Source organism: Octopus sinensis, linkage group LG29 (genome assembly GCF_006345805.1).
Source record: "Octopus sinensis linkage group LG29, ASM634580v1, whole genome shotgun sequence".
In the NCBI taxonomy this organism is placed as follows: Eukaryota; Metazoa; Mollusca; class Cephalopoda; order Octopoda; family Octopodidae; genus Octopus; species Octopus sinensis.
In genome coordinates, this window is record NC_043025.1 from 976,804 (window position 1) to 998,329 (window position 21,526).

General features: G+C 36.4%; 1 protein-coding gene across 2 annotated transcripts in view; it reads left to right on the plus strand.

Moving 5' to 3' along the window:
• LOC115225961 overlaps positions 1-21,526 on the plus strand; it is a 234,338-nt gene that overhangs the window by 176,357 nt on the left and 36,455 nt on the right. Inside the window, exons 21-25 of one of the 2 annotated variants that reach the window (XM_036514910.1) lie at positions 1,511-1,625; positions 2,979-3,121; positions 12,146-12,228; positions 13,969-14,021; positions 17,145-17,283. In XM_036514910.1, coding sequence (XP_036370803.1) covers positions 1,511-1,625; positions 2,979-3,121; positions 12,146-12,228; positions 13,969-14,021; positions 17,145-17,160 — 410 coding nt within the window. In that variant the 3' untranslated portion in view covers positions 17,161-17,283. Of the gene's footprint in view, positions 1-1,510; positions 1,626-2,978; positions 3,122-12,145; positions 12,229-13,968; positions 14,022-17,144; positions 17,284-21,526 lie in introns of those variants that run through there. The other variant, XM_036514909.1, reaches the window with a different exon arrangement.

Here is a 21,526-nt window from a genome sequence, read left to right on the forward strand (position 1 = left end):
AATTCAAACAGGAAAACTATTTAGTGCTGCAAATATTTTTCCTCAGCGGAATTTCATTTTGTTTGAAGTGATCATATTAATTTTTGAATAAGAAACGATAGATGCACACACACAGCTCATACGCTTTAAACAATGTCTAAGGGATATAAGAGAGGAACAAATCATATCCCATTGCCGGAAAAGGATATATTTTCACTTCGTTTCCATTCATTTCATTTTACCATCGCCAAATCAATATAACATCTATCCATTTCTAGCGTACATTAGGTTTTGTGCTTCCGGTCAGTATGTCTAAAGAGTGATCAATATATTGACGAAATTCAACACTAGAGGCCGCGAAACAGACTAGCATTCTGACTAGTCATATCCCGTAACCAGTTATATATTGCTCGGGAAAATATAAAAATATATATACATATACACACACCTCTATTTCGGGATGGCATTTTTAATAATATTTTTTTAAGAATATAAAAGTAAATATATATTTAGAAGCATACATACATACATATATATACATATGTATATTATGTGTGTGTGTGTGTGTGTGTGTGTGTGTGTGTGGTGTGTGTGTGTGTGTGTGTGGGTGTTGTGTGTGTGTGTATATATATATAATTTAAATCAGAGATAAAACCACTACTAGGCAAATCAAGCAGTGAAAACCATAAACCAAAACATAAAAAAAATTAATATAATATACAAAATATATAAACTATAAAATATAAAATTTCAAATTTAAATTATTTAGATTGAAAATTAAAATTATTAATTTATATTTATAAATTTTTATGAATTTTAATTTTTTTTCAATTAAAAACTTTAATATAAGATGTATATATGTATATATATATATATATGTGTATATATATATATATATATATGTGTGTATATATGTATATAAATATATAATATATATATATATATATATGTATATATATACATATATAATCTACAGGATATCAAGTGGTTATGGTGTTTCAAGCAGCTTAATTTAATTAAACAATAGAATCATTACATCAATTTAAATGCAATGCCATCTTCAGCTGCATAAATAAAGAAATAGAATTTCAATAAGTAGGACACTTTAATGTAATTTTTCTCAAATATTTTAACAGAGCAAGAAGATGGAGAAAATCATATTGTCGCCATTTTAGTTAAGAATAGACTACACTTCCAAGAATTGCATGGAGCCTGGTTGGGGTGGGGGTCCTTGTGTTGTAAGGGATTGTAATTCATTTCTAAATCATTTATCTCTTTATAAACTACTAAATGAAAAACTAGAAATATATTTTGAATAAATATATATGCTCTCCGTATATGTTTGCAACACTTCGTGTATCATTGTCCTCAAATCAGCCAGCAGGTGGTCCAAACAATTTATTTCCAACATTAACTACTACTGCTGTTGCTGCTACTACTACTACTATTACTACTACTACTACTATACTACTACTACTACTACTACTACTACTATGGCTTCTCTTATATCCATGTTTTGGTTCTTTTTCAGTGGTTTGTGATGAAAGCACAACATCAACTAACAATCGAGCTTTCTCTTGGCCAATGACAAAAATAGGAACTACTGCGGAGATCCCGTGTAATGGAAATGTAGCCACCAGGCATTGGTTCGTTTGTATTGATTTATTTCTACTCAAAGTTTGAAGTTTTCAGCGTCATCCTATTGTGAGAGAATGTTACTTGGTAGAGCAGATAACAGCTTTATAGATTAACAAGATAGAATTAAACGTCTATCGGTTGCAATCTCTTGTCCCAGCATTTTTACATTACATTATTGATATAATTTAGCCTTGTCCTAACTATCTAGGTTTGCTTTGTCGCCAATATTATACAAAGCTTTCATTTCATTCGTTTTTATGTTTCGGGTCGATGAAATAAATACCAATTGAGCACTGAGGTTGGTGTAAACGACTTATCCCTTCCCCTGAAATTGCTGGCCTTGTGCCAAAATTTGAAACCAATATTAGACAAGGCTTTATGGTAGAGAGCTAGCGGAATCGTTACCATGCCGGACAAAATGCTTAGCAGCATTTCTTCTGACTTTACATTCTGAGATCAAATGCCACCAGGGTCGACTTTGTCTTTTACCCTTACGGGATCGATAAAATAAGTACCACTGGGGTCTATGTAATCGAACTACCCCCGCCCAAAATAGCTGCCAAAATTTGAAATCAGCATTATTCAAAGATTTAAAGATTCTTGTAAGTTCCAGAATTTCACAAAATAATTGTAGCAAAGAAAGCACATACCTAGATACAGCCAATAGAATCTATCAGTGATTCTGTTGGTTTCAGGCTAATACTATTTATTCAATTTTATGATTACATTAGAGCTATATATCTTGCTAGTACATGATGGTATCCTGGGTTCACTCATCACAGACTATGTAACACGGTCTCTCTTCTCTCATTTTCTACCACGTCATTCCACAGGTTAAGCATCTAATTGATCCTCCCAGAGGCTGAGCTTTATTAGTTTTAAGAGAAGACCAACTGGTGGAATCACTCAAATCTGTGCATATGTAGGAAAATATACATAAATCCATTGCTGCCGCTGTTGCTACTGATGTCTATGGTGGCAAAATATTAGCAACTAATTCCCCCATTCAACTTGAACTAACAACTTGGCTCCTTAATTCTGCATCACCTACACCGTTCCAACTAATCTTGTATTGAATAATCATAAAAACAAGAAATTATTGTAAATAAAAAACTGATGCAGGAATATTGTTTTTATATCTGAACTCTAGTTAGAAAATTTTGACATTAGTTTTGAGGATAGGGGTCAGGAGTAAATAATAGATTTCTCCCCCAAATGCAAGACACCATTTATCCTTCTTTCACTAAATTATGAGTTCAAATCACGACCAGTTCGAAGGTTTCTTATATTCCTCTGAGACTGATGAAATTCTCCTCAGAATGAATAAACTCGACTGACAATATTTAACATTTATTTTTCAGTTCTTCCAGAACGATGGGGCATCCAGAAATGGCATCAAGTCAAAACCTGTCATCACAAAAGTGTTCACCGTTTACTGGTATCTGGCAAGAACCAGACATGTCTCAATGTTACAATGCAGAACAGAGCAAAGGCATTGATGATGGTGAGCGAGCAAATTATTTTTAAATGACTTTTACAGTAGTAGAAGTAGCAGGATGAGAAGAAGTATTTTTTGTGAGTGACTTTCTGTCTGTTTAAATACGACCACTCTGGTGGGGGGGGGGGGGGGGGGGTGAGTGTGTATGTGTATGTCTTTCTATGTCTGTTCCATTATGACTGTCCTGTGTGTGTGGTGTGTGTTGTAATTACAATGATTTATCAAAAGGAATGCACCTATTCTCCCGTTTGAGTCCTCAGGAATGTGTCCATCTCGTTCAACGGCAAATCATTGACTCATTTATGGAAACGTTATGAAAGAATTTATTACTTTGGAGGGTTGAGTTCATTATTGTAATATCGTTAAAAGCACGTTTTCGTAAACATTCTGCAGACGGCTGAGTAGAGAGAGAAAGCAGAAAAACAACAGGGATATTACTGGTACATACCTCTTGCATACATTACGTTGGAGCGGTGGTTGTAGAATCTTCAAATATTCAATGACATACCCTACATATCTGTTTGTCATAGAATATAAGCAATTTACTTCTCTCAAATGTATTATGGCACTGTCAAATTGAATAGATTTTCATATGCATTTAGTGATGTGATGATTTCAATTTCTCATTAGACCATATGAAAACTTATCACTATTAATCCTTAAATTAGGCGGTAAGCTGGCAGAATCGTTAGCAGAGCGGAGAAATGCTTTGCAGTAGGACTTCGTCTGTCTTTACGTTCTGAGTTCAAATTCCGCCAAGATGACTTTGCTTTTCATAATTTCTGTGTCGATAAAATAAGCGCAAGTTGAGCTCTGGGTCAATGTAATCAACTTAACCCCCTACACCCAAATCTGCTGGTCACGTACCAATATTTGAAACCTGTATTATTCCGTTTATTAGATAAAACTTAGATAAAACTTAGATATGTTTCGACCAAAGATTGGTCAGGCCATGTCTAACTTAATAGCACCACCTGATGGATTATTCGAATCCTGTGTAAGTCAAGGTGTTGTAAGTCAAGTTTTGTTCAAGTAGTGAGTTCTGTTGGGGGGTGGAGTTGTATCCAATTATGGGTGGCTTATCTGGTATTCTTTGAAGGAATCTATCCAGACTCCGTTTAAAAGAAGTTGATGGGATCTTTCTCCTCTTTGATCTCCTCGGGACAATGTTAAATAGGGCAGGGCCTGTTGAGGAAAAGAAATTATGTTGCAGTGTACATGTAAGTATGTGTGATTTTGAATTGGGCAGGGGACGTATGCCCGTGGCCCCAGTCTTGGATGAACCTTGAAGCTAATGTTAGGTCGTTTGGGCAAAGTTGGCGGTATATCTCCACATTCATACAAATGATGTACCGCTCACGGCGACGCTGGAGGGAGTAGAGTAAGTTTCAAAGCTTAAGGCGATCCCAATAATCGAGAGCAGCCATGCCTTCAATTCGTTTAGTAAGTGCCCTCTGGGGTGACTCAATTCTGGAGATGTTTTGTTCTTGTATGGGAGACCACAGTGGGCAGCAGTATTCAAGGTGTGTGCCGTACAAAGGAGGAAAAAAGTGGTATGATGACACCTTGTTCTCTGGACCGGAAAGTTCTTATATCAGGAACTCATCCTACGAGCTATATCGACCTTCTTGTTGATGTGTGCACTCCAACTGAGATCGTCATCAACAATTACACCCAGGGCTCTTGATATTGTAGAGGCTGTGAGCGCGTTCCCCTGAAGGAAGAGAGTATGGTTGTTTTAGTGAGGAATTTCTTCCAAAATGCATCAGCTCAAATTTTCCCTCATTCAGTTGCATTTTTTTTCTGTCTGCCCATTGACTCACAGCATATAGATCAGACTGGAGTTGAGTTCGGTCTGCTTCTTCATTGACGATTTGATGGAGTTTAGTGTCATCAGCAAATATTTTCACTTTGCAGTAATGTACGACACTGGAAAGGTCGTTTATGTAAATTATGAAGAGTAGCGGACCAAAACAGTCCCCTGGGGAACACCGCTGGTGACTTTTGCTGGGTTTGAGTAGACTCCATCAACTACATGTTTTGTGTTCTATTCGCCAGGAATACTTAATCCAGTGTAGAACTTTTCCACGGATTCCAACATTTGCCAATTTTGAGAGTAGGATATTATGGTCTACCCTGTCGAAGGCTTTAATGAAGTCAAGATATATGACGTCAGAGTTCGAACCTGTTCCCAAGGCTTTGAGTACATCTTCAATGTGGTGTACGAGCTGTGTTAGACAGTCCTTGCCACAGCGAAGGCCATGCTGATTTGCATTTATAGGAGTTTGTGGGTCTCCAGGAAGTCAGCTATCCTTGATCTTAACACTCTTTCAAACACTTTAATGATGTGGGAGGTGAGTGAGATTGGGGCGATAGTTGACTGCGAGGATCTGTTTCCCTGTTGAAAACCGGGATGACCGACTGGGATAGAAACTGTTTCGGTATATAACCTGCGTCTAACGAATTTCTCCAGAGGTTGGTCAGAGGGACTGCAAGTTTGTTGTCTACATTCCTTCAGGAGACTAGCGGAATCTATCAGGGCCTACAGCAGAGTAATGTTTTGACCTCATTTATTGCTGCTACGATGTCAGTGGCAGTGAAGTTATGTCTGAGATTTTGTGTTGGGAGTCAACTCCGTTCGTTTCTCTTACGTCAATAAAAGTGGGAACACTAAAGACAGAGCAGTATTGTTTCTGCAGTATTTCGTGTTGGGGAATGCCGTTATCATCAATCAATGGCCCAATGGGTGAGACAGTGGTTCTATGCTTATTTGCATAGGAATAGAACACTTTTGGGTTCTGTTTGATGTTTTTGATTACCCATTGTTCCTCCACAGCTCTTTGATTTTCAATGGAGGTTTTCATGTTGGTCTGCAGATGAAGTTTTTCCAGCTCTAGTCTTTTCATTGTTGTTGAATGTGGATGTTGTGTGTGGGAATATTTAAATTGGTTGATTTTTTTGTTGAGTCTTTTGATACGCCTGATGAGTGTTTTTTTTCTTTTTAGGGAGCCGGTTTCTGTTTGTGTTAGTAGATTTCGTGAGAGTGTGTTTGGAGCATGTATAGGTGACAATGTTTTCAAAGTGCTGCCATGCGGTCTCAATATGAGAGGAATTTAGAGTAAAAGACCAGTCGATGAAAGACAGATCCTTTCTGATTGCTCCTCAGTCCGCTTGGTGGAAGTGTATGTTGTCAAATGGGTGCCATGGAGTGGGATTGGCTGGTTTGGTTTTATATGTCGGGAATTAAGATTGCAGAGTACCATGTCGTGGTCTGAGAGGAGAGTTTTTCGACTGAATACTGTGAACGTAGCTAGAGTGATTGGTCATATACCAGATCCAAGATCGTTTTATTCTGTCTCGTTGGTTCGAGCACTAGCTGAGTCAGGAAGTATTCATCCATTAGATTAAAAGCAGTTCTGCTGCTGCTATATCTGAAGTAGAGCACTTGCCTAACTTCAGAGTATTTGTGGGCCAGTTCACATGATGGAGGTTAAAATCATCACCATCACTAGTATGTTTCGGGAGTGGTACTCCGAAGGAAGGACTTGACTTTGCTAAGGCACTCTTCAAAGTACTTTAGAGGTGCTGGGGAGGCCTGTAAAGACCACAATGGTTATGTCCTTGGCTTTGTTGTATAGTGATACTGATTCACAGTAGCCATTGGAAAATATGTCCTTGGCATCAAGTGAAAAGGAGTCATGGATAAAGATGGCTGTCCCTCCCTTATTTCGGTCTGTGCGATCCGCACGAACAATGGTGAAATCTTTTATATTCACCTCTGCGTCCATATGGGTGTTGTTCAGGTGAGTCTCGGTAAGGATAAAGAAAGGGAAGCAATGTGCCATTTCGGCAAGCCAACTCTCTATATATGGGATCTTCCATTTATATCCTTTTATTTACACGATTTTTTTATTTCATGTTCATTTCATTCATCGTTTACAATGCTCTCTTCCTCCCACTCTCTCTCTCTCTCTCTCTCTCACACACTCTCACTCACACTCACACACACACAGATGGAATCAAACACTACGATATGAAGGAAAATAGAAAAAGAGAGCACTTTTTGCGAGTGAGCAAAATATTGGTTTGAAAGCTGAACAGAGAAGCTAAAGGAGATGGACAGGAAGTCAAGAAAGGTCCTAACGATGTATGGAGCCCAACACCCACATGCAGACCTCGATCACCGACACACGAAGAGAGCGAATGGAGAAAGGGACTGATAAGTGTGGGAAACTGCGTGCGTTTCGAACTCGAAGGCTTAATGAGATACCGAACCCCAAAGTAAGGAAACCTTGTTAGTGACAGTTAGGAATGAGGAGTATTGAAAGCAGGAAAAACGAAGGAAGAAACACAAAGAAATGAAGAAGAATGGCGCAAGAAGGGAGAACACAATGAATTTCCATATAACAAAAATAGGGTGGGATTGGCTGATGAAAGGAATTCTAAAGAAAGAGACCGAGAACACTATATTGGCACGCAAGAGTAAGCTTTTGGCACAAACTGGAGGGTCGACATTAGAATGAGCAAGTGTCCAGGAACTCCCACAATGCAAGCCTCAAGGAACTCCTACAAAACCTCTGATAAAGAGAAATAATAATCAAAAAGAAATTTGACAAAAACTAATAAGTTGCTGAAAATATGTGGAGCTCAACATCCGAAAGCAGATATCAACCAACTGTAATTAAGGAAAGACCAGACTGGGAGATGCTTAATAGCAGTAGAAGAACGTATAGAGATGCAAAAATAGCTTAGCCGAGTATTTACAACGTGGCACAGAAAAACTACTAAAGACTGAATAAAAAGGCAGGTAAAAGCAGACTTCTCTTGCTATAATTCTAATGAAAAGGCCTGCAAGTGTGAAAAGTGCAGAAACTGTGTCCAAAGCCTAAATTAAGCGACGCAAGAGAGAAAAGGCCCCAGTACTTTATTCTTTGTAAGCCATATTATTTATTCTATCGGTCTCTTTTGCCGAACCGCTAAGTTACAGGGTCGTAAACACACCAGCATCGGCTGTCAAGCGATGTTGGAGGGGGGGGGGGCAAAAACAGACACAAACATATACACACATACACACACATAGATATATATACATATACATATATACGACAGGCTTCTTTCTGTTTCTGTCTACCAAATCCACTCACAAGTTTTTGGTCGGCCCGAGGCTATAGTAGAAGACACTTGCCCAAGGTACCACCCAGGTTCTTCCTGAAATTTCAATTGAAAGCGATTCTCCTTCCAAACGATAATATCCCTCTTCCTTGCACACAATGTATCCCTCGTACACAGGGTAATCAAATTAATAAAAACCGGTTTAGATATTTCTTTTGCGTTCTATTTTACTGTGCTTTTATTATTGTCATTTTCCTTGTAACTGTAGGCTTTTTCTTTCAAAACCCATAAAAATGGCCATTGGATGGTTTTGTGTTGCTGGAAAGGAACAATCATATTCTAATACATATGTATGCAAGTGTGGGTATGGTTGCATATATATATATATGTATATATGTATATATATATATAATATATAAATCAATATATATATATATACATATATTACGGAGATGTACTCGCATAGCAAGTAATTTGATCTGAGATCGTGTGCTGAAACGAAAACAATTGCAGCGTGGAAGGTGTCTATAAGTCATATAAGAAACACACAAAAGCCATTCGATTCACTTCAACATTTAAGTTTAATTTGTCAAAATATTTTCGTCGCTAAAATCCGCGACCGGTTCAGACAAAAATCCGTGCTGCATCTGAGAAAGTAACAGTTAGTTCGTCATATATATGTACGAATGTATGTGTGTATGTATGCATACCTGTGTGTATTTATGTACGTATGCATGTACGTACATACGCTCATGTGTATGTATGTATATGTATGTATGTATGTATATAGCTGTATGTATGTATGTATTACATATGTATGTGTGTGTATATTGCACGCACATACACTCTATAAACATAAAGCTATAAACCTGTAGCGATGGATAGATGTAGAGTGCCACTAGATGACATAATGAATAACCATATGGTCTCGGTTTCAGTCCACTGCGTGGTACCTTTGGCAAGTATCTTCTACAATACCTCGGGCCGACCAAAGCCTTTGAGTGGATTTGGTAGACGGAAATTGAAAGAAGCCTGTCGTATATATGTTATGTATATATATCTATGTGTGTGTATGGTGTATATGTTTTTGTGTTGTTTTTGCCCCCCCCCCCCCTTCAATCATCGCCTTGACCAACCGATGCTGGGTGTGTTTACGACCCTGTAACTTAGCGGTTCGACAAAGAGACCGATAGAATAAATACTAGGCTTACAAAGATAAGTACTGGGGGTGATTTGCTCGACTAAAGGCAGTGCTCCAGCATGGCCACAGTCAAATGACTGAAACAAATAAAAGAGTAAAAAGAGTAAAGAGTATATATGAATCTTTAGTCAAATATATTCAATGAGAATATTACATACTGAATATATATTGAGTGCTCTATTGTATCAAAGTGTTAATATTATTAAGGTATTTATATATTTAATACGAGCGATTATATACATTTTTAAATAATATATTATTATTAATATTAAGAATTTAATATCAGAAAACTCCTCAGAAAGATATACACGTGTGAAAAAAAATTGTTGTATTAAAAATATATAAATAAATAAATATAAATATAGTCCCGCCTGAAAATAAAACTGTTGGAAATTGAAAAATGTCTGCAACTCTCCCATGAAAAGGAAAGAGCAGACAAAGAAGCCTGGGCTATAGACAACATAAAATCTAACCCCAGAGCTTTCTACAGGTATGCCAAAGAAACAGCTACGGTGTACTGTAGGATAGGGCCCCTCCTTGAAAAGGATGGCACACTCACAGGAAAACCAATGAGGGTAAGTGAAATACTGAATGAGCAATTCAAGAGTGTTTTCACTCCACCCCTTGGGCATTTCCAAATCACCAATCCAACTGACTTCTTTACCACTGCAGATATAAAATCAGAGGCGGCGACGATAAATTACATCGATATAAAGGAAGACGATGTAATAAAGGCTATAGATGAAATGAAACAGACCTCGCTACTGGCCCTGATGGATTCCCAGCAATCCTCCTAAAAGTATGTAAGAGAGTCCTAGCAAGACCACTACTGCAGTTCCTCTTTCAGAGCTTCCTTGCAGCTGGCAAACTTCCAAGAAAACTGAAGGAAGGTAAATATGCCCTATTCATAAAGGAGGTAGCAGAGCGGAGGCCAAGAACTACAGACCTATCTCTCTGACCTCACACATCAGCAAGGTCATGGAACGAATAGTCAGAGGGAAACTGATCACTTTCCTTGAAGAAATGACTTGCTGCTCGACAACCCAACATGGTTTCCGACCAGGGAGAAGCTGTTTAACTCAGCTCCTACAACACTATGACCTGGGTGCTGAAAACGACTGCTCAACCACTCAATGTGGAAGTGATATATCTCGACTTTGCAAAGGCCTTTGATAAAGTCGATCATGGAATGATATGTCACAAACTGCGTGATCTCAACATAGTTGGAAACTGGGGAATGGCTTCATGACTTTCTGAAAGATAGGAGTCAGGTGGTAGTAGCCAATGGGGCCACTTCCATTAACACGCAAATAGTGAGCGGTGTTCCGCAGGGCACTGTTTTGGGACCACTACTGTTCATAATGGCCCTCTCAGACATGCCCTCAGCCACGCAGAGAGACACGATCACAAGTTATGCAGATAATACAAAAGTTTCACAGGCAATACAGAACCCTGAGGACACTAAAGGCCTGCAATGTGAGCTGGACGAAATATACAAGTGGGCTGAAAAGAATAGCATGCAGTTCAATGCTGAAAAGTTTCAAGCTTTATACTATCAGCATGCACAACTAATGCAATACCCAATGAATACACTGGACCTGAGGAATTGCAATCCGAGGCACAATCAGTGCGTGACCTGGGTATTTACATGAGTGATGACGCAACCTTTCGTGTACATGTTGCTAAATTGGCATGAATGTAGACGACTGGCCGGATGGATTCTCAGAACCTTTAGAACAAGAGAACAAGAAACCATGATGGTCCTCTGGAGGACACTTGTCCTAAGCCACTTTGACTATTGCTCTCAGTTATGGTCACCATCCAGTGTCAAGTTGATCACAGAACTTGAGGCGATCCAGCGTAGCTACACGAAGAAGATAGCCTCTATGCAGAATATAAGCTACTAGGAAAGACTCAAGAGATTAAAACTATATTCCTTGGAGCGTAGGCGGGAAAGATATGCCATAATAAACATCTGGAAGATCCTGGAGGGACTTGTCCCAAACTTTGGCATCGAGAGTTACACAAATTGTGATTTTTGCTACCAAGGTATCGGTTAAACTTTTGATTAATCTGCAACAAGATTATTCATCTTTCTATTTCACCAAATATATATATATATATATATATATATATATATATATGTTTACTTATGTATATAAACTTATATATATATTTACGTATGTATGCAAATGTGGGCTGATTTGCCATATATATATATAATATATATATATATATATTATCTATACATATATGTCTTATATACATATATATTATATATATATATATCTATGTATATATACATATATATATCGTCGCACGCACACACATATATATATATAAGTACATGGAACTGTGTATGTGTACAAACATGCATAATATATATATATACATATATGTTATATATACATATATATACATATATATATATATTATATACATATATATATCAACGCACGCACACACACCTATAAATATAATACATGGAACTGTGTATGTGTACAAACATGCATTATATATGTTGTTTATACACCTGTAGATGCAATGTATTAATGTGAGTCTGTATGTTCGTATATCTATATATTTATTTATAGTATTTTTAAAGTGTATATGTGATTATGAATGTTATTTTTTATCTACGTATGTGGGTTTTATGTGCATCTATGACGTGTGTCTCATTTATAAATACAGCAATTATTTTCTATATCAATCCATAGGCTGGACCAAATCCTTCGCATTTCGTTTGATTTTAAAATCTTTCAACGAATATAAAAAACCTGCTGAGAACATATCAAAAGTCGTGAGTAGATATCTGCCCTCTCTCTCTCTTTCTCCGCACACTCACACATACACACACGCTTGCACACACACACAAGCACTGAGCACACGCACACATGCATACACACATTAACGATCACATACACACACACATGCATATTTTATAGAAGAAATGCAAAACGTCAAATATATTGTGAGCCCAATACGTTTAGTAGATAGTGATATCGATTTTGTTAAATGATAACAGGTATTTAAAGTTTAGCCTGATCAGCTTAAACACATAAATACATACATATATAAATAAATGTTAACTAACTTCAAATATACAGATAAGTTTATTTGCGTATTTATTTATTATTTAATCCCTACATATTCTGCTGCGAGCTGGAAGTCTTTGTACGTCGAGCAAAATAATAAGCAGTAATTCGCCCCTCTTTATATTTTGAGTTCAAATTCTACTGCAGCCGACTTTGCCTTTCATCCTTTAATCGTTTTTCTACACCTCTGTATGAGTATTTACTCACTGCCAAGCTTTGTTGAGCTAGTGTGATTTTGTTAGGTTCATCCGACCTAGTATACTCTCGAGGTCAAAACACGGCCTCCACATCAGACAGGGTTGGTATAGAGATTATACTGAGACCTTCATTCTGCTGTGGACTGAACATCGGCAATCAAATGCAATCCATATGTTCATAATTTGTATGCATGTAAGTATATATAGACTTTTATACAGACGTGTAAATACACTGAGACATGAACATGCAGTAGACCGTAGTAAAAGAATGCGAATTAATTGTATTTGGGTTTCATGAAATTCAGACAATCAACTCCATTTACTGATAGTAAATTATTACATAAACTTCTTTCTAACTTACTGACTTTTTGCTGGTCAATAAAAAGACTGTTCGATCCACTATTTTGTCTTTAAAAGAAGTTCACACAATGAACGACGTCATTTATATATTCCGTGATATAATTTCCGATTCTGATACTAAATGAAATCCCACTCAAATTATTCACTAATCCTGTCTTTACACACACATGCGCGCGAACATGCACACACACACACATATGTACATATGTAACCACACAGGTACTTTTGGTAATATTCTCCTTCTCTCAACTTTTCCGTTTTCCTTTCCGACAAAGAGCTATGCTCGGAACGTTAAAAACGCTCTCTTTTCACCCACTTTACCGAGCGTCCAGCTAATATATTCCATGCGCATGTCCTCTTGTCTTTTGTTATTTTTTATTTTTAATGTTTCTACTCTTCAAATTTTACAATATATATATATATATATATATATATATATATATATATACAGATGAGAAAATAATGTTATTCTCAAACTCAGGATAATGTTAATAATATAGAATGAATAGGATAAAAACTATCCTTATTTTGCAGAAAAATCTGTCGGCGACCAGTCATGAGACTTGAACTCACATTCCTGTGATAACGCGTCTTATAAAGCTAGATTTATATATCCTAAATTTGCAGCAGAATTTGTCATTCGGGCAGCTTAGCTTAACGGTAAAGCACTTGACGCGTAATCTCAGGGATGTGAGTTTGAGTCTCAAAGCTAGCCGCAAAATATGATATTTCATCCTGTTCATGCTATATTATTAGCATTATCCTGCGGTTGGAGTAAAAATTATTTCCTTATCTGTATCTTTCAATACATCTCAACGCTTTTAAATCAAACATTGTTTCTTGAATTTAATGTCTGCATATATATATATACACATCCGGCTTTTGCAGATGGAGCATGAGTTTTTAACCGTGACTGGAAAATTCAGAGTTGAATATCCTAGGTAAGCAAGAGCTTCTAACACATTTATTCAAATTTATTTGGTTTTGTTCCAAACATTCGATTTTATCGCATGTATTATACGTCACCATGATCAACAGTGTTTTACTGGTGACCCACAATATACTAATTCGTACCTTCGACGAAATGCTTAAGTGTTTTATCATGTTTTATTATACAAAGGACAAACAAACCCATATAAAGATAAAGAGAGAATTGTGTATATATATATATATATATATATGTATATATATATATGTGCATATATATATATATATATATATATATACATACATACCTATATTAATATATATATTATATATATATATATATAATATATAAATATATACTTACACACACAGAAGGATAAGATCAATATTTAAATATCGATTTTATCAGTGGCCAGCATGGGAATAAAAACCATCAAAGGTAACAATTATTTAAAATTATAATATAGGGTAATAGCAGTCAAATCTTGACTCTAAAGCCACATTAAATGTTCATATAGCACCAGAGAGAAGACGAAGAGACAAAATAGAATAGCAAAATTACTGGATAATTCCAGATCCCGGATTTCTGACTCTGCATAAGAAATGGTCTGCCCTTCATCAGTGGAATATACTCAGAAAAGCAAATAAATACAAATATATACACATACAACATACATATACTTACATATACGAACGTATTTATAACATATATATATATATATTATATATATATATATATATATATATATATATATATATCTAATATATTGAGCGTGTATATATAAATCAAGGCGGCTATCAGCCATTTTAAGACCAACAGGAAATAATTCACAATCATTAAGGTGACAAGAGTGCAGTGAGCACCAGCATTATTAGAAATATTAGTCATAGACTATTTCGTTTTGGGATTTGGTTTGCAAGATTCTTTATATGAGTTCGTGTGTTGAAGCATATTCTGTTCTGTCTGGGGAGAGCCATTTTCTTCTTGTGCCTTATAATTCCACACACTCACCGGTAACATTTCAACGTATTTCTTATTTTTATTTTCCTAAAACTTTTCGTTGAGTCTTGAAAACTTTTACCAGTGATTGTGTTAAATTATAGTCATAGACACCTTAGCCATAAAAAACACATGGTGCATTGAAGGGGGGGGGCAACATTCCCTACGGTAAGCCAGATGGATTAGATTAGCATGGTAATTTCTTATAAGAAGTTAATACTCATCAGCAATGCTCACTCCATACGGCTGGTGGAGGTTAACTCCCGTCTGTCAATATCATTGAGAATGACATAAAAATGAGTGATTGATTTCACAAAATAGCAATGTGAAGATTATAAAATATTGAAGGTAGCTAACACACATTTTAAAACCAACCAGGTAATTATATATATAAAATGTATATAAAAACTTATACACGGAGGGAAGACCACCATGTGGATTTTCTTACATGCTAAAGAGGGCAAGCCACGGTACTGGACGAATATGTTCTTAACACCAACTTTTAGTCACCCGCTTGTAGTTTAGCCTTCTTCACTAATTCTGTTCTCAACCATACTGAATGCGGTTATTTTACCTATGATGATCCAATCCTAAGCTATATTTGAATATAAAATAATTGAAACAAAACAATTAATCTCTTTAAGTGTTCAAAGTCAACTTGCCGGCGCAATATATCCCCAAGTTTTGAACAAATTCCAGGCATTGCTCAACATGAATTTGCTTGATGAAAGTAAGTATCGTGTTTCTTCATTTTTCTAACACCCTTACCGTCATAATTAGCTTCATCAATCACCATACCATCCTCTTCGTCGTTGTCGTCATCATCAACCACAACGGATGATATCTTAGGACACCCACGCGTGCACGCAAGCGCACAGACTCCCTCCCTCTCTCTCATACATACAACTATTCATTTACATTTTTTCAAAGCTTGGATAATTTCAATAAATCAGCATTTTATTTTGCGCTTTTCCGTTTCTTGTCCCTACGGAACTGATTGTCCAACCGAGGGCAAAAATGTTTTCTTCTTATTTTGTATAGAAGTAGAAGATGCAGACTCTACTGGGCAGAATAATTCACACAATTCCAGTACTTTCTTTAATTCACTCAGGAAAATTATTCAATGTTGCAAATAATTTTCCTCGGTGAAAATTCAGTTTGTTCGAAGTGATCATATTAATTTTTGAATTATGATCGATAGATACACACACAACTCATACGCTTTAACTCATCTCTAAGAGATATAAAAGAGGAGTAAATCACATCCCATTGCCGAACAATGATACAATTTTTTTCACTTCGTTTCCATTCATTTCATTTTACCACTGCCAAATCAATATAATGTCTATCTATTTCCGGCATAAAAGAGGTTTATGCGCATCCGGTCAGTATGTCTAAGTAGTGGTCAATATTGAGGAAATGCAACAATGGAGGCCGCGAAACAGACAGAAGCATTTTTACTAGTCAAATCCCGTAACAAATTATATATTGCTCGGGAAAATGTAAAAATATATATACATATACACATACATATTTCGGGATGGTCATTTTATTTATTATTTAAAAAAATATAAATCAATAAATATATGCGTGCATATATATATTGTGTGCCCAGGTAGAGTATACGGGGTTCTCTACGTACAACAGTGTTCGGGCAAACAGATCACATTGGCATAATTTGAAGAATGCTGTCAAAGTAGTTTCTCATGGATTCAGATCTACGTTTCGAGCATTGTCTTCTGTGAAATATACACGCTGGCCATTTTCAAGATGTACAGATAGATTTTAGGAAAGTGTTCCTACATGTAAACAGGATGTGACATTTGTGTTGACAGTGTATTTGTCTAAAAGCAGAACCGTTCTTCCATCAGCGCTTGCCAATTGGCTGAAGTAACATGAAAGGCATCGTCATTCATGGTATATTCGTGAATAAGTCACAAACTGAAATACGTTGATCTATTGTTTAGGGAAATATTATTTACTTGTTTAAGGGTTGTACTGGATACATAGCGAAAACAGCTCTAACAGTTTAAATAGTAAGAAATAAACATATATATATATATATACAAATTCATACTATCCGGTAATTAATGTGCTTAAACTTTTATATTTTATGTTTTTTTCATTATGTTTCCAGGTTCAAGTACTGGTAATGGAACAGAGGATAGAACAGCAGAAACAAACTTTTGAGTGAAAATTGAAAAAGAGCCTCCAAGAATCGTCTTTGATGATATTTTATGCTATAAAACGATATTTTCTGCATATATAATACAAAATAAAATTTTCCCCATATATAATATGAAATAATATTTTGTTAATATATAATATAAAATTATATTTTCTCCATATATAATATGAAATAATATTTTCTCCATATATAATATGAAATAATATTTTCTGCATATATAATACAAAATAAAATTTTCTCCATATATAATATGAAATAATATTTTCTCTATGTATACTATAAAATTATATTTTCTCCATATATAATATTAAATAATATTTTCTCCATATATAATATAAAATATTTTTCTTTGTAACGACACTATAATTGTACCTTTCAATACAACACTATGCATGCAAGAGACTGTATAATCCACCATGATGTAATTTAAACGAGTTTCAGGGCCTCACTATGGCTTGAAACAGAAAATATTGCATGATTTGAAATTATATTGATATTCTATCTTCTTGCCAATTTAATGTTATCAATGTAAGCTTTAGAATTGTTAAATAAAGGATTAAATCTGATCTGTTGCTACCGTTCGTTTTCTAGATGAAATACTGTAATCCCGCAGACTAAGATCAAATACCACCGGAAGAGGCATTGATTCCATTTGTTATTTTAAACATTCCACTAAAATGTTAAAACTTGCAAAATGTATCATGTTGATTAGATTTACGATCATTTATCTAATTAGTATTATCAGGTCATTCAACTGTCATTGTTCAAGTAATCAACATTTCACAAACAGCTACATTCCAATCAAAGCACCGGACGTAGATTCGTCTTCTTCACGTTCATGTCTACTTTCACTCCATCAATGTTACACTAACACGAGACTGCGCACGCCTCAATGTCTTCATTGAAGTAGTTTCTTAGTTATATTCTCTACATGATATTCAGGCCCATTAGGCCGCAGTCTCTCTCGGTATCCAACAAATTCCAACACCCGGGGATAGAAGACACCCCACTAAAAGAGATGCCAGTCTGTTGCAAGTTTAACCCTGGTTGTTGCTGGTATTTTCTTCTCAGATGACTGCCTGGAAGTTTTTTCTCGTGGACAGAACGCACCGAACCAATAGTCCATGTGTCTATTTCTGTGTGTGTGTACGTGTATGTGTGTGTGTGTGTGCATGCTTGTGTATGTATGTATGTGTGTGCTTTTTAGCCCCTTCTGTTTTCCGGATCATTTGTCGCTCTCTTCAGCCAGCCGGAACACCGCTACCGCCCCTTCTTTATATGCTCTGCTTGTTGCTGTTAAATGATATGTAGCCGTGTATCATAACAGCTCTGTCATTTCTACTGCTTATTATATGACCTGTGGTTTTAGATGTCTTGGTACATCGACTGAACTAAGGAATTATCTTTTACTTTCCTTCTAATTAGATGGTCGCACCATTTCACTCTCTTCTATCTGACTACTTCAGTTCTGGTTTATTTCATGTGAATAACGTTTCTTATACAAATTACGCCAGTCTCACTATAATATCTCTTTAGTTTTAAACACATTTTAATAGCCTCTTACTTATGTGTTTCTAGACCCTGATTAGAGAAACAAAAATGTGCAACCTATCAATGCAACCCTGGCTGATGTCCTACAAGCTCCAGATCCTGTTTCTTAAATCTCTCAAATGCTATACATGCTAGCGTGACCTGTCTTTTCTAACCTGTGTGTCTAGTGCGACGGGTACTACACAGCTCTCTTTGACATTTCAACATAAGAACCATTCAGTGTGATTATTTCCTTTGCGTTGTGTAATTAATCTGTATATAATGCTATTCATTTTCATAGCCCATTTTCCCCCATATTTCGTCTGAGACCATCAATATTAGGTTTGCTTCCCAACCGCATAATTCCGTTTTTATTTTCGGTCTCATCGTGTGACATGGCACTTTGGGCAATTTCCACCATACTGAGAGAAAAGTACTAGGGTAATTCGTTCGACGACTAAAACTTATTCCAGGGCCCTCCACCTCCTCCAGCATGGCTGCAGTCTCATGACTGAAATAAGGAAAAAGTTTTAAAATATATATTTCCTCACTTCGTTATTATCTGTGAACACATATTTTCTCTATTCTCCTTTCAGTGAAGAAACACATCTGTCTCCATGACATTTCTCCTTCACTCACTCTCTATCTCTTTGCTACTTCTCTCTCTCTCCTCTCTCTTATAGCTTTGCCTCTCCCATACACTTTCCTCATCAGTCCATGCTTCTCTCTCTCTCATATCATATGTTGCTTCCCTGCGCGTGGAGAATTAATCCAGCAAAGACGTTCAACATTTTTATAATTGTTTTTCATCTCCGCTGTTTCGTTTAACATATTTTCTCTCTTCATTGTGAACCACAAACATAATCATTCTTAATTATTTTTCACACCATAACTTACTTCTCCTTGATCTGTTTCTCTCTGCCTTTCGGTCCTGATATGGCCCCTCCTCCATACCGTTGCCCACAAATTCCATAGGTTCTACAACGATGAGCCCCCAATATACTACAAGCACTATGGCGAACAATCTCATTATGAATCTAACTCTGCGCAGGATCACAATGTTCAAAAACACATCTACAGACATCTACACATCTGTGCCTTGCCTCAATATACAACACTTAACCTATATTGGGTGCTTGTCACACGTAGTTGCAGTACTTACAATCTTGTGAAAATATGACATACAACAGACAATTTGTAATACGTCCAGGCTGACAAGCAAGCTTTAATACGTGACTGCACGAAGATGTTGAATCCTATACAAACACAACATATAAATGGAACTAGTAGATTATACCGTAATGGTTAGCACAAGGTTTATCGAAGATCAATTCTGGATTAGTTACATCCACATCTTGGCTATGGGCTCCAAGAAGGAAGTGCTGTTCCCTCGCATATTCCACTATAATGCCTAGACGAATAGTAAAATTCTAACCAATAGCAATATTCTGAACTTATGGACGTGATAGATGTGTAGCGACCAATTTGTATTATTGTATATTTGGAAACATTAAGTTAGTTTCTGAAAGCTCACCACGCTTCTCTGTTGAGAATGGTTAAAATAACTATCATAAAAGTCATTGGACACTTATTGAACCCTGTGTTGTGATTAGCTGAGTGTTGCGCGGGCGCTGGATCGAAGGTCTAATAACGTTACGCGTTATATATTTCTGGAACCTCATTTCTTTTCATAAATTGGTGCCATAAATTATTTACGAGTCAGAGAGGTGAGAGTCATTCATCGAGGCGAAGTATGCGGATTCTGCCGTTTTCAGCATTAATTTGCTTACTCCATCTAATTTTTGAGAGCGGTCGAGTTCACTTTTAGTATTCTCGTTTGTGAGAGCAGTCGAGTTTATTTCAGATATTCTCATTCTAAAAATCATCTCTGGCTCATCGTTGAGAGGATGTTGGTATTGTCTCGGCGGAGGTTTGCACCTTTTAAGTGCTCTACAGATTATTGTTGTTGTTGTTGTTGCTGCTGCTGATGATGATGATGATATACAAGGAATTCGGTAAACTGAAAATATCATTTCAGTCACCTATTCGATTGATTTATTTACAGAGTAATTCAGTTAACTGAAAGTACCTTTTCAGTTATCCATTCGGATGTTTAATTTAAAGAGTTTACAGGTTTATCCGTGATCCATCCTTGCCTCATTCGTTACTGTTGTGGAAGGATTCCGACAACTCCCATATGATTAAAAGTGAATTGTCACAACATTTGCTATGAATAAAGAACTGTCGAGTTATCAGCAGTTCGCTGTGAGCCGTGTAACCTCGTATAACAGGAAGCCTCGTGCGTTCGTGTAAATACTTCGTTAAATTATTTATCAAACATACAAGGATATAAAAGTTACTTATAAAGGAAATATACTTACACCATACCTCACGTTTTTGACAGTATCCGCGGAAGGAAGAGACTTGTGGATGACATGAATTACATATTATGAAGCACAGAAACAAAACGCTGATGAATCTAAGACTTACAGGAAATTCGAAATTATGTCCTGTAACGCTCGAGTGCACATTAGGATACATGATGAAGATCATACCATAATTCAGCACATTGGTGAAGATCCTCATTGTTCATGTGCTTCAAAATCCATGCATCATATTCAGGTGGGGTTATTCAGTGTTCCGCAGTTGTTTGCATTACCCCCACCCAAAAATAAACTTACAGCCGCCTTTTTTATAAGCTAAATGAATTACTCCAAAGACTGAGCCCTGAAGATTTAATGAGGGATTTTGAAAAAGCTCGTATTAATAGCATTGTATCTGTTTCCTACTACTTCCATCTC